The sequence below is a fragment of the Solea solea genome, chromosome 2, assembly GCF_958295425.1.
Source record: "Solea solea chromosome 2, fSolSol10.1, whole genome shotgun sequence".
NCBI classification, from domain to species: domain Eukaryota; kingdom Metazoa; phylum Chordata; class Actinopteri; order Pleuronectiformes; family Soleidae; genus Solea; species Solea solea.
This window is the reverse complement of record NC_081135.1, coordinates 10,337,800-10,351,613: the sequence shown is the minus strand read 5'-3', so window position 1 is coordinate 10,351,613 and position 13,814 is coordinate 10,337,800. Positions and strand designations below refer to the sequence as shown.

Below are 13,814 nucleotides of genomic sequence, written 5' to 3'. Positions count from 1 at the left end.
ATTCAAGGTAATATGCTAATTTTTTAGGGGGGGATCATTGTTGGATTCCACCATCATCATCATCACCTACCCATCAAAGAGGTTGCAGGACTCGACGCAGGTGTGGCCACGGCTGAAGTATCGACAGGAGAGACACTGGTCGGGCCCCAGGCCCCAGCAACCTTCGTCCGAGCACATCCGGTCACACACCATCTGCTGCAGAGCTGTGAGAGAACAGAGAGGGGAAATAAGTGAATAAAAGAAACATACACAATATGATTAACGTGCCAAGGAAACAGGATCTGAGCTGCCCTTGACTGAATAATAATGTGCGGGAACAATATTATGAGCAAATTCACCTACAGACTGGAAGTGCATGTACTGTATAAGGAAGTGATTCATCGGTAAATACACGTTTGCATCGATTCGACTCTTTTTTAAATGTGTTATCAACCCAATAATTATATTTCTGATATATTTAATCCTCCTAAAATGCACCTAATTTACACTGAGCACAGAAATCATGCTGGAGGTTAATAAGCGTATTGACCCACATATGAACTCTAATCAAATACTACTGGTTTTCCAGGAGAGAGAGGAAGCAATACACAAAATGTGAGGCAGTGACATGTGATTATCTCTATTATAATAATCTGTATATTCTGTTTTGAAGTTCTCCACACAATTACGCTGTGTTACTGACCATTTGTGAAGGTCAATTAAGTGTTTTTCTCATTTATTTATTCCTGACTTTGTGAAGGTTATTTGCCGTATTCCACCTGGGGCCAAACCACAGAGCTGACACCATATTTAGAAGTACAAAATGGGCATTTTCTAAATAAAAACAAAACACGATGACACTGGAGGGGGTACGAGCGCTTCGTCGACAGCTAGACAGTCAATGGTGGACGGGGGGGGGGGGGAGTAGAGCCCTAATGAAGACATTGATCTCAAACATACACACGCCCACACTCATTAACTGGCTATTGATAGTAACTGTAGCCTGGTTGGGGACAAGAACTATGGTGGCCTGTGAGCTCTCTGGTTAGCTCTGTCACTGTGAGCCTTATTGACCAACAGTCAGGAGACTAAATGATGATATAACTTTTTTCCCCCCACTAACAGGCCTAATCGTTTTCAAACATCTGTGGCGGATCCACATAAAGCACGATCCACTTCCCTTTTAAAGGGATACCTCATGTTTTTTATTTTGTACGATATTGACATATTATCGACAATTTCATGGAGCTGGACACTTGCTGTCACTGATAAAAGGGATTAGCCACTCAACACAAGGCTCACCTTATAAATTCTGAATGAACTTACGTCTCGTGTTTTACTTGCCGTAAGACAACCTTTTTCTGAAGGGAAACTGAAGTTTGTTCACTGCTCACTCTCCCACACCAAAGTCAACAGAGGAAAATCAGCGTTTTTAGCTTGTGAGGACAAAGTTTTTCCACTAACTTGTCACTTGTAAAGCAGTTGTTTGCAATGTACTGAATCATGAGAATCAGTTAATTAAAAAGATGTGTTCAGTACTTCTTCCATGACCGAAGCACACACTCCGCCTGACTGACGTATCGCGATCGGCAGTGCTGTCACTACATACAGCAGACTCCTCTGTTAAATTAAGAGATTTTAGACATTTCCCTGGTAATTGTTGGAGATTAACCCACGGTTTCAGGATTTTGAAGTCTTTTTAATTGATCTACAGTACTGTTCAGTTTGATTCTTGTGTCAGACCTTTGCTCAAGGCCCGGTAGTCTGACATGATGGATCATGATGTAAAATCGCAAATTTTATTAAATAGTGGAAGAGTAGCCAGTATACAAACTTTAGTTTCCAGTCAGAAAAAGACTGTCTAATGGTGAGAAAATACTGCAAAAATATTGTGAGGTTAAACAGGTGGAGCTTTTATTAGGTGAGCCTTTTTTTTAGGTGGCCTAAATCCATTGTCCCTGACAGCAGTCGTGTCAGTGAGAGCGAGCGAGTGCCTGGCTCCCAGGTGAGGCCAGGGAAATGAGGGCAATGTTGATAACATGTCAATACCTTACTCAAAGACACTTCAAAATTCTCTATTTATTCAACCTCCGTGCACTATTCATTAAGCACCGTTCTTACATCCAGCTGAACATGGGTTTTAATGACCAAGGCCAAAAAGGGGGTGATGTCAGTGAAGTGGTTGCCTTGGAAACCGGCATGTGAGGCTGGGGTGGACTTGGGCGCACACACACACGGTTTTCGATCCAGAGGCTTTGATTATCACTGGAGGTGTGTAAAGGTTTCCGTGGGCAGTTCAAACTGTTTCACCTTTGCAGGTATGTCACCAATATCTACATCTAATTCATCATTTCTTTAAACTAAGCAACTTTGTTATCGTTTGACAAAGAGTGCAAGTTTTCATCAAACCCTCCTTCAACTTGAAGGCTAATTCATTAATTGTGCAAATTGCTGTCACTTAAAACAGTGAGAATGGTCCATTGTCACTGAAATACTGTGGCTTGTAAAATTCTATTGTCGTTGTTTGTTCTTGGTCTTCAAAGATACAATGTCTACCCTCAGAATCAGCATGTATTTGCAAATACCTGCTTGAGAACAAAAAAACCCTTCCCCATCCCACCGCCAACACTCACAGCATTCCTTTGGATCCCTGTTGTTGCGGATGAGGACTTTCTGGCTTGACGTCCTGAAGAGCGACGTCCAGTTGACCGTGTTGTAGAAACACAGGCGGCTGTTGTTTAAGATGTAGACATTGCCAGCGCTGATCTCATCAAGTGACTGAAACTGGAGGGAGGAGATCCAACGCTGCTTCAGGATCAGCAGAGAAATAACATTTCCACTGCAGGAAAAGAAAGAAAGAAAGAAAGAAATAAAGAGATAAAATGAGGATTTCAAAGAAAAACATTAGAGGGGCATTTGAAAGGTATAAGATGGGAGAGAGTGACAAAGATAGGGGAAGGGGTCTAGGGCTAAAAAAAGAAAAGATAATGAGACAAAGAGGTGGAAAATACCAAAGAAAAAAGGACATATTGTAGTGTGGGTGAGAAAAAACAAGAAGAGGTGGAAGCAAACAAAGGTTTAATGAGATGAAGGAGAAGATGAACAAAGAAGCAATAAAACAAAGTTGAGGAGGAGGAAAGGAAGATGAGGTAAATGATGGAGAATGCTGCTCGGGCTCTGAATGAAAGGCAGCTGAGCCGCGCGCTCATCGCTGGCTGGCGTTGAGAAAGCGAGGAGGGGAACCTCCTCTCCGACAATGACAGCGCCATCCCTCGGATCTGCTCGCTCGCAAGTGAACAACGGAGCCTGTTATCAAAGCGCGGCTAATCAAAGCGGCAAAGAGCCATCGCACAGAACAACACGGGCCAGGCGGCTCATTAGCACCAGCAGTTAGCAAACACTGAGACACCATCTTTCTGAGCAAAGACAGCTTATGAAATGATCCGAATCATCTGTAGTTACATCCAGCGAGTGACATCGATTAAGGCTATTAAACTTCAAGTATGTAAAAAAGAATACCATGAATAACTGACATCTGATTTTTTTTTCTTAGCACTGTGTAGACACAGAAATCTGATCGTCATTTCTGATATTCTCGTCTCACTTAATATATGTTCCTAGAGATCCAAGACCAGAGTGAACATCAGTGCTACAAAGTGATGCCATCTACGGGACCTGTAGTTTATGTCTTCCAAAAAACCTTTGCGTCCCCTAAAAGTACAGAAAGTTACCGATGCTGCGCAGCGCTCGTGAATCTGTGTCCGTGTGCATGTTCCTGTGCTCTCCAACAGTTTTCCCAGGATCTCCAACCCTACCTTTAAGGAACTGATGCATTCCTAACCACAAAAAGAGTCACGTTAACGTGTGTCTACTACTACGTGTCCAACCTCCTTCACACATACCTGTAGAGCGATCTGCCTCCGATGGTGGACAGGCTGGAGAAAACACTCAGATCTGTCATGTTCTCAGGCCAGGCCTGGATGTTGAGGAAACCTAATAATATACAGAAGAAGACAGCATCAGGATTGTGCTGATGAGGTAGAGCAGAAGTTTTTACACTCCTAATTTTGTCATTAAATGCCTTTTTTCTTTAGATAAGTGATGGTGAGTGGGGAACAGGAGAAGGAGTCTAACAGAAGAAAAAGAAATCCTTCAAAAATCACACAAAAAAAACCCCACACTTCAAGCAAGTGCCCATTTTAAATACGGAATGTGCTCGGAGAAGACGACACGCGCTAATTAAAAGGATGGATTTAATATTCTGCACAATTTGTGCGGTCGCACTCGCCTTTAATGACAGATTATATCAAATCAGCATCTGTGGGGATGACATTAAAGGGATAGGGCAGGATGCGCCGTGGCTAGACTGGCCATTGCTCTTTCTTATTGCTTGGGTTTTCATTAGGAAAATGCAGTTTCACTCCATTAGGTGTTTGGCTCAACAGCAAGTCACGGTTTAATATGACAAAATGGTTTGCATATGAGGTATCGCTCATCCCGCTAGGCCTCTTATAGCTAATGAATAAATACACAAACACACACACACAGAGAAACCGCACATACAGTACAACTATCACACACACACACAAAACTACACAATACCCATCGGAGCATCCTTTAAAGTTCCCTGTCAGCTTTCAGCCTTCCTCTTTGAGCTTCCATTTCCTCCATCACACACACACACACACACACACACACACACACACCAAGGTGACTCCAGTGAGCCAGTTTTACCTGTGATCTCTTTCACGGTGCGGAACACATTGAGGCGTTCAGGGTCCAAAGGTCCAATGCCGTGATACATGTCACTAAAGTACACACAGACAGAGAATTGGAAATATATACTATATGTCTTTATTTAAAGAAAAAAAAAAAAAAACAGCATTCAAATACTGCGTTGACCTTATACTGTACATGTACAAGTGTGAACCTGAAGGCAGCATTAAAAGAATCTGTTTTTCCTTTTCTCCGCGGTGCTGCTGTGTGACATTCGCGGCTCCATATTAGTCTCGTTTCAGAGCTCCGGGGCTCTTTGACAATGGTTTGTGATTGAACACAAAGCTACGCTGACCTTCCTGAGCCACACAGTTCCTGTCGGAGCGCAGTCTGTTTACGTGTCTACCTCACTTATAACTCTCATTCCGCCATTATTATCACTTCTTTTTTCAATTTGCCATCACATACATAATAATAACCGTATGTCACAGATGTGATTGTCACATACCCTTTGATGCCGGTGATGAGGAAGATTAAGTTGCCGTTGATTTTGGTGCAGTTGACAAACTTGTCAATGTTGCTGGCGTCCACGGTTTGAGCCGTCTGCAGGCTGCCTGTCCCTATGCCGTCGCACACTGACAACGCACAAGAACACACAAGTGTCATTAAAAGGCCATTTTAGTATTTTAGTAGCATAATAGTACGGATTCTATGGATTTAAAGAGTTTTGGCTGAGGAGGATAAAGGAGACGGATGGATGGACTCAATGAAGTATGTTTTTAGATAATTTCATGGAGGAAATGTATATATTATCTTTAATTTTATATCTTTCAACTAATTATACATGGGGTGTTGGATGAAAAATAATAACTCCAATTGTTTAGTGGGGTAGAAATTGAATCTTTAAAGCAAAAAGAGCAACTGGGGATGACACAAAACCAATATCAGTATGATATAGTTGTCCATACATCCTTTTTAACTACCAAGCTGTTGACAACACACTGGTGCTGATGCATTTACCACCAAGCTAAACAGTTAATTTCAATACCTTTTTAAGACTTTCTCAAAATATTTTAAGACCTTATCGCCACTTCAAGCTGTAATCAGCAGCACATGTTTAACTTAAATAGCAGCTTTAGTTTGCAATTAAATCTATAGAGCACAAGCATACAAAGGAACTCATAAGCTGGAAAAGGAACAAAGCTCGAACATCGTTGATGTAAGGAAGGAGAAACTAAACCAGGCTATTCATGACACTTGAGATTACAAACAAAAGGTGACGCAGGCTTGGACTTACATGTTCTCTCTAAAGCATAAATGACACACTGGCAAATGACAAGGGAACTGGGGACACTATATAGGGGAGAGGGAATCATGGGCAGGTGTGAGTGATTACTTAAGGATCACCAGGTGAAGTGCATGAGGGAATTTAGGGGAGATGTGTCAAAAGAACTGAAGACACCACGCGACAGGAAGACATGACATTTACCAAAATAAAAGGGGAAGTGAAAATCAAACCCAGTGCTTAGTGCTTAGTTATCATTGTTGTGAAATCTAGGATTCTTGGCATGTATCAGATTTATGTTTTTATAGTTTCTGATAACTGACAATATTGCACTGGCTCACGGCAACCTCACTGAATTCAAGCTCATTTTGAAAATTAATTACTATCATTCCTGCAAGTCTGAAAGGAAAATTAAGTACAGTGTGATGACAGGGGTATAGAGGGTTGGATGTCCATCACAGTAGCAGGACAACTTCTCATGGAAAACGACCAGAGGGCTTGATGTTCACGCACATTTAGCAGCAGTTCCCAGATTTCCCCCGACTCCCTGAATCTTTGCACAATATTATGCACAGACATTTATTCTATGAAACTTTATGAAAATGGGCTTCTGTAAATGAATTGTGCCTGTGGTTGTGTGGGTCTACTTCAGTTGTGAGACTAATCTCTCGCTGTAAATGAGCTTTTTATGAATTATTGAACAAACACGGTTGTTGTGAACTGCTGAATGGATCCGATTTTTATTTGAATGTATTTGTTCATTTCCCCTTCTTTCTGTTTTGTGATAATATGCCTTGTTTGTGTTGTCACCCATGTTGTATTAGCCGGCTTGGGTTAAATAAAATCTATTTAAAAGGGAAAAAAACAAGGCACACAAGATGAAAAAAGCACAATCAGCACATTAATCAACACAATTAACGGTTTTCTGCGTCTCAGATATGAACAAATGGTGTTAAATATTCTCAATGTGCCCTTGTATAGACCTCATTAAGTGAAGCTACTATTAGCTATTAATTCTTCTCTCTTTAGTGGAAATACACCATGGCCTTTGGTTTATAGACAAGGCCGCAGCCCTTCTCTGTGAAAGCACAGGCCGAACTGGAGCCAATTCCTTTCTGTAATGAATTCATTACATCGGCATTAATTACACATGCAGTCTTAGTGCGAGCCAAGTCTTCCTGACGGGGGGGAGGAGGAGAGATGATGAATAAGGTTGGCATTAAGTGGTGTAACCAGTTTTTGATAGTGATTTATACCAGCCAATTCCATAGCTGAAATGTTAATTTGTTATCATTTCCCACAGTTCCTCGGGCGATCCCTCATTAACCCCTCCCTGCTGCGTGACGATATCATCAAGAGATTAGCCAATCAATGGGCGCACACAGCCTCCCTGCATGTCTTCCCCATCCACAGGGACGGTTACCTTTGTGAGGAATCCTTTATAGTGAAGGGAAGGAATGCTACTTTTCGCTGACGCGAGAGGAGTTTCTCAGCATGGTGACGTTGGTTTTTGTTGGATTTTTGCCCTTAACATCTGTCCTCAGTTGTCTAAGAAGCCGCAGCAAGAAGACCCAGGTTCGAGACCCAGTCGGAACAAGGGTCTTTCTGTAAGGAGTTTGCATGTTCTTCCTGTGTGTGTGTGTGTGTGTGTGTGTGTGTGGGTTTTCTCCGGGTTCTCCGGCTTCTTCTCAAAGTCTCAGAACATCCTCAGATTTGAGGATTAGGCAAATTGGACACTCTGTTATGGACTGGCGAGATGTCCAGGGTGTGACCCCGCGACCCTCATGTGGAGGATAAAGTGGTAGAAGATGGATGGATGGATGGATGGATATGTCTAAGTATACAAATTCGTTGAAAAGTGTCCTGGATGTGTCTTCTGTGACCACGTGAGATCAGATCCGGCTTCACACTGACTGTTCTCGAGAACAAAATGATGATGTGTCTCTGTTCAGCATTTTCGTGAGTGTGTGATGTGTGAGAGAGAGAGAGGGACCGGGTAAGCGCGTAGAACAACGGGGTGTCAAAGATCTACTCATGGTACTGTAAAATGAAACACGCTTTTTAACCATTAGAAGAATCAGTGTTTATATAGTGTTAATGCTGAATGTGGTTTTTGTGGACCTGAGGACACATTCAGGACGGATTACCTGCGATATGTATGTGACCAGATCAATCGGGATGGATGTCAATACCAGGACTGAACAGGGTTTCATCATCCATGATGTAGCATGAATGAACGAGTGTAGAACGAGCACCTCTGTGGAATATAAATACAGCTAAACTGCCTCTGTTTAAACATAAATTAGACTTCCTTTAAAGCTTTTCAAGTAATTCCCGGGGGCTATTGTTGATCCAGTATCATCACTGTTAGCTTAAAGCTATTAGATTTAAATGGTTCAACTGAGTAAGCTCTTCTCCATACAGTAAAATGAAGTGCATTGGGCCAGGATGTGAGGGGGAGGGGTTTGAAACCTGATTTTAATGCACTGAAGTTTGGGGCTCAACGTGTCCCACACTGCACTCCCATCTCTGAGACAAATTTTCACTGCTGCAGACACTTTCTGTGCCAACGTGCACTTCCTTCAGCAGCTCTCTCTCTCTCTACTGTGTACGGTGTTATTGTGGATGTTTGTCAGGGCATGTCAGCGTCCGGTTTATGTCTTTTCGCTAGTTGCCCTAAAACAAATTGCCTCTGGGATTAATAAAGTTAGACTGTGCTGTGCTTTCATCAATAGTGCGCTTGTGATATCAGCTAAAAAAATAAAAAATCACTCAATGTGTCACATTTTTTTAAAAACTTGCCAGACCAGAGAATGTGCCTCACAGTTTAATTTTAACGTTTTTATAGTATTTTGTCCTAATTTTATAGTTAGTGCTCTTGTTTTAGTACCGATTTGTATCAATGTCCTCATTTCTCTACATGTTGTGTTTACTCAAGAGTTAGTTGAATGTTTGGAGCTGTTTACAACTTACGAATAGTAAGTTTTTCCTGATCTTTTAACTGGATTATTAGTGCATAAATCTGAAGTCATTACAGCGAGAACGTGCTGCGATGCTTTATTGCATTGCTTTACCTTTGGGGCAGATGTCCGTGCAGGGGATGCACATCTTGATGCGGTTCTCCTCCACTTCCATCTTGTTGCTGGGGCAAGCTCGGACACAGGAGCTGTGGTCCACCACAAAGTTATCTGTGAAAGCGGAACAGTTGGAGCGTTAGCGTTTACGCCGCGACGTCATCGTTTCGTAGACGAGGCGCACTCTCGCCTCTAATGTGGAGAAATTGATCATCATTTGTGTAACGGTCAAAACTAATTATCTATAATGCTATCACTTGGTGGCAGCAGAGGGAAGGTGTGACTGGGTATTGATCATTTGTTAATAATTGGAACATGGAGCATTAGTTAGGCTACCCCAAACCCTATTGAAGCACACTATTGATTTAGTTGCATCTAAATCATTTTTCTTGACTTTATTTAAATGCCTGGAGTCTCATTTCAGGATGAATGAGAGGATGAATTCTTCTTGTGCAGACAATGAACATTAATTATCAGCCTCATTATGAGCATCAATGTTATCGCAGGTTAATATTACATTAATAGCATGTTCTGTGTTTGTTGGAGTCTGTCCAAGAGATGTAAACCCACAGACTATAGGAGTATGGAAGCAGGAAGTAACACTATAATGACTGAGGATGATGATACCCCCGGTTGCTAAAGGAGCTCTGTCTGAATAGAAGTCTATGGGAAAATGAGCCTCCTTCTTACCTGATTTGTGACATCAGTAAACATTTAATGGTCTCAATCACTAGTTTTAGTTTTTCCTCAATAGGACATGATGCCAGTTTTGCAAATGATGATCACATTTAGAGGTAATCTGAAGACGACAATACATATTTAATTGGGGGATCATCTTTAGTATTTAAGGATGAGGACCTGTGGTAATAAAATGGCATTAACCTTAACAATACTGCAGCATTATAGCAGCATTATTATTGTCATGTACTACCTGGCCACTTTATTAGATACAGAAGACACCAAATGACTCATCTTCTCTAGGGTTTGTCATACCTTGGTTGAAACAAGTGGTTATTTGAGTGACCGTTTCTTCTGTATGATCTTGGACGGAGAGATATAGATTTCTATTTTTCAGACCAATTTTCTTTAAACACTAAATATGGCTCTGTGTGTGTGTGTGTGTGTGAAAAATCCCAGCAGATCAGCTTTACCTTTCTGATGTTCGGGTTTGAAGTTCAGCAACTTGCCTTGACCATGTGCAAATGGACTGATTGGTTGATTAGATATCTGACAAGCAGTTGAACAGGTGCACGCAATAGTGCGCATATACCAGCAATGTAAATGAACATTTTCTAACACCTAACAAAAACTAGTCCTATTTTTTATTGTATGATTCTGAATCCAGTCGACTCTCAAGTCATGTGATCTGTGCACGTCCGAGACTTACGTGGACACTTCTTGACACAAAAGGCTCCGTAGGTGTACTTGGCTCTTGGGTTGTGCTCCAACTGAAAAGACATGGGGTTGTACACAAACGGCTGAGGGCACTGGGTCACACATGCGCCACTGTCGTTGAAGTTGGTGCAGGCCTGTGGCATAAAAAGAAGAAAACATGATACATGACACTAATTGGTGAGCCGAGCGTCTTGGTTCTTTCACGTTGAGTGAATGATTATTAGAGCAGCATTTCATTTTTATGTCAGATTGAGACATGTGCACTGCATTTCCCACTGCCAAATGGGAGAAAGATTGGATCCACAGCCGGTGATGTAAATGGTGAAATGTTTGCCTCTAATCCCCTTAAGTGTTTTTTGTCATCTCTTGCTACAGGTCCACAGCGGCGGTAATTGGATTGAATGAACCTTCCCTTTTCTGTGAATTACAACTATAATATCATCTCTGCCTGTTTGCGCGCCGTCCGTGTAACAGGAAGAACTTGAGTTTGGTATTAATTGGAACACTGAATCACCAATTTGTTCTTCGAGAGCGAGCCACCGCCGCGGACTTTTTTATGGCTCTGCATAATGACAAACAATTTGTCAGTCCATAAACAAAGTGGATCGTTTTGTGGCGGGCAGGATGACAAACAGATGTTGCACGGACACATAGAAGAGAGGGTGTTGAAATAAATGACTGCTCTTTGGACGTGTCTCTCTCTCTCTCTGTGTGTGTGTGTGTGTGTGCAATCTGACGTACGAAGCAATCCGTGTCCTTGGGGCCCGAGCATCCGCCGGCACACTCGCGGTGGCAGCAGTCGCTGACGTAGGGCCCAAAGCATCGACCGTCACACTGCTCTGCACACACCGTCTTCGTCACTGCCCAGAAAGTGAAAAGAGTGAATTTTAAAGCCTCAGACACACACTTACAGGAGGAGACAATAGCAACGCCCTCAACGTTCCTCTCACGTTATAGCTGCACACTAATAGCATCTAATGTGGCAATCAAATTATAAAGACTTGCTCAGTCCAAGAAGCAGACAAGCGGTGTTGTGACCATCACTTTACGGGCTTGACTACCCAGATATAAACACGGAGCACCATCTTCTCTCAACCATTGCTCTGGAGGTGCCCTTGAATGTACCTCGCAGCCACCAGGTGCTCAAGCATCAGCGAGCTAAGTCGGAAGCTATATCTGCCACATTGAATGTCTCTGGACAAGTGGGCCAACTCGATCAGGAAAGAAAGGCTTAAGAAAGACATTAGGATAGAAAAGGAATATAGTCGTACTCATTCATTTCCTATGTCCGTCAGGTGCTATTAAAGGAATACTTCACCGATTTGCATTTAGCTTTGTATTACTAGAATAAGGGTAGTATTTGGTCCTGTTAGTGTAACTGTTAGCCGATGGCGGACCCTGTTTACATGACGTTAACAGCTATGCTAACAGGACCAAGTGTCAAGAAAAGTATGAAGATATTTCTCAACTCAGGGGAAACTGAGGTTGGGAAGGACACAAATATACTACGTCTACTCTACTAAATCAGTGAAGTATTCCTTTAAGGTCATAAGGTCAAGGTCATACTTCTTATGTCTGCATGGTCCGTGTGACGTAAATGTCATAATTTGCACATAACCACGAGCGAGTGCCTCCACATGTTGTGGCCGAGCTGACTCTACGAGGAATCACTGCTACTGAATAAATGGCAGTAAATAAATAAACTGTCAGCTAAGACTCCCCATGACCCTCTTGTGGAGGATAAAGTGGTAGAAAATGGATGGAATCAACAATTTCATGTGGCCCGCCACTACATATTGTTTTTGTGATAATAAATAGTTATTTCAGTATGTTGTTTTGATTTACAGATTTATTTTGGATCATAACTCTGTTTTTTGGTTGTGAAATATATATCATTCCATTTAGAAATAAACACATTTTTGCTACTGAACAGCAGCAAAGAGAGTAGAGAGTAGAGACTCTCTGTGGACACCGTATCTGGAAAGTATGATTCCGCCACTTTTGACCAGGAAACAAGTTGAACAAAACAATCAAATTCAATGAAAGTGGTGATTTTAGTTTTTTGGATGCTTAGTTTGGAGGACATCACGAGGGCATGAGGCAATGAGATGATTAAAACAGTATTAATGCTGCAAACACTGGAATACGGTTATTTGCATGAGTCAGTATTATTAGTGCAGTAGCTACCAGCACTTTGATGTGGCTTGTGGCGGTTGCATCAAACTTGCTCCAGCACTTGTGCTAAAGAGGAGCCTCCCACATATTATTAGGACAGTAGGAGAAACACCAGGCCAGCGAGTCAGCAGGAGCTTGAAGTGAAAGCATTAAAAACTGCTGTGCTCACTATCTGCCATGTTGGGAACATAATGATGCAGTAGAGAGAGAGAGAAAGAGAGAGAGAGTGGGGGAGAGAGAGAGAGAGAGAGAGAGAGAGAGAGAGGAGAAAGACAAGGCTTTGTAGTCTGTAAGTCTGTGTTAGTCCCTCTCCCTCAGTCTCTACAACAAGAGCAGAACATCCTGTAATTATACTGAGAACTAACATTACTTTAGTTCTTCTGATGTTTCTACTGCCGCAGCAGAAGTGTACAAATATTAACTTCACGTTATTCCACCCGTCTGTGATTCTGTTCATCTCCTCTTAAAACACACACACACACAAAGAAACCCCTTCATGTTCGGATTTATCCATTTGCTTCAACAAATATCTATATTTTTGCTTTTGACTGACTGATGTGAGAAAAAGATGTGCACCTGAGTTACCACATGGCAAAAAATGTGAATAATAATCCTGGGCTAAAACAGATTATAGCAGATTATAGGTTTACTTTCAAGCAGACTGGGTTGTATTATCAATTTTCTTTCGCCGTACGACTGAATTTCATTTGCCTGGATTTCACTGTCACCCAAATCCTGTTCCAGAGAGTTTCCCTCTCAGTGTCTGTGAGGAAGAACTGTTTTTAATTTTGTGAAATACACTTATTCTCTCTATTTCTGTGAGAGAGAGAGAGAGAGAAAGATAGTTTTATATAAAACGCTTACATTTTGGAATCCAAGTCTATCTTAGCATAAAGACTGAAAACCAGTGCTGTAATGTACTTTACTTTGTTATTTATATTTCTAATAAGTTTTACTTTACCTCTGCTACATTTCCTAAATAAATACTTTTACTTCTAAAACTTAAGTTCATCTTATATCAGAAAACTTTTGATACTTAAGTACAGTAAATGTCATAAACTTTTAGACTTTTACTTCAGTAATATAATGAAAAAAAGTGATTTTTTTACTCAATATCCCTTTTAGGTACTTGAAGTAAAACAAAGGGAAATAGTAATCCCTCTGTTTTTGGATGTTTGCTTGCGAGGTTG

The 13,814-nt window shown here is 41.5% G+C and overlaps 1 protein-coding gene across 3 annotated transcripts in view; it reads right to left on the bottom strand.

Annotated features, from left to right (window-relative positions):
* Positions 1-13,814, bottom strand: part of LOC131450102 (receptor tyrosine-protein kinase erbB-4-like) — a 253,626-nt gene that overhangs the window by 66,082 nt on the left and 173,730 nt on the right. For all 3 annotated transcript variants that reach the window (XM_058622190.1, XM_058622192.1, XM_058622191.1), the window contains exons 6-13: positions 11,191-11,309; positions 10,442-10,583; positions 9,055-9,168; positions 5,204-5,330; positions 4,714-4,787; positions 3,882-3,972; positions 2,613-2,818; positions 71-203 (exon numbers count right to left, since the gene is read on the bottom strand). In XM_058622190.1, coding sequence (XP_058478173.1) covers positions 71-203; positions 2,613-2,818; positions 3,882-3,972; positions 4,714-4,787; positions 5,204-5,330; positions 9,055-9,168; positions 10,442-10,583; positions 11,191-11,309 — 1,006 coding nt within the window. The remainder of the gene's footprint in view (positions 1-70; positions 204-2,612; positions 2,819-3,881; positions 3,973-4,713; positions 4,788-5,203; positions 5,331-9,054; positions 9,169-10,441; positions 10,584-11,190; positions 11,310-13,814) is intronic.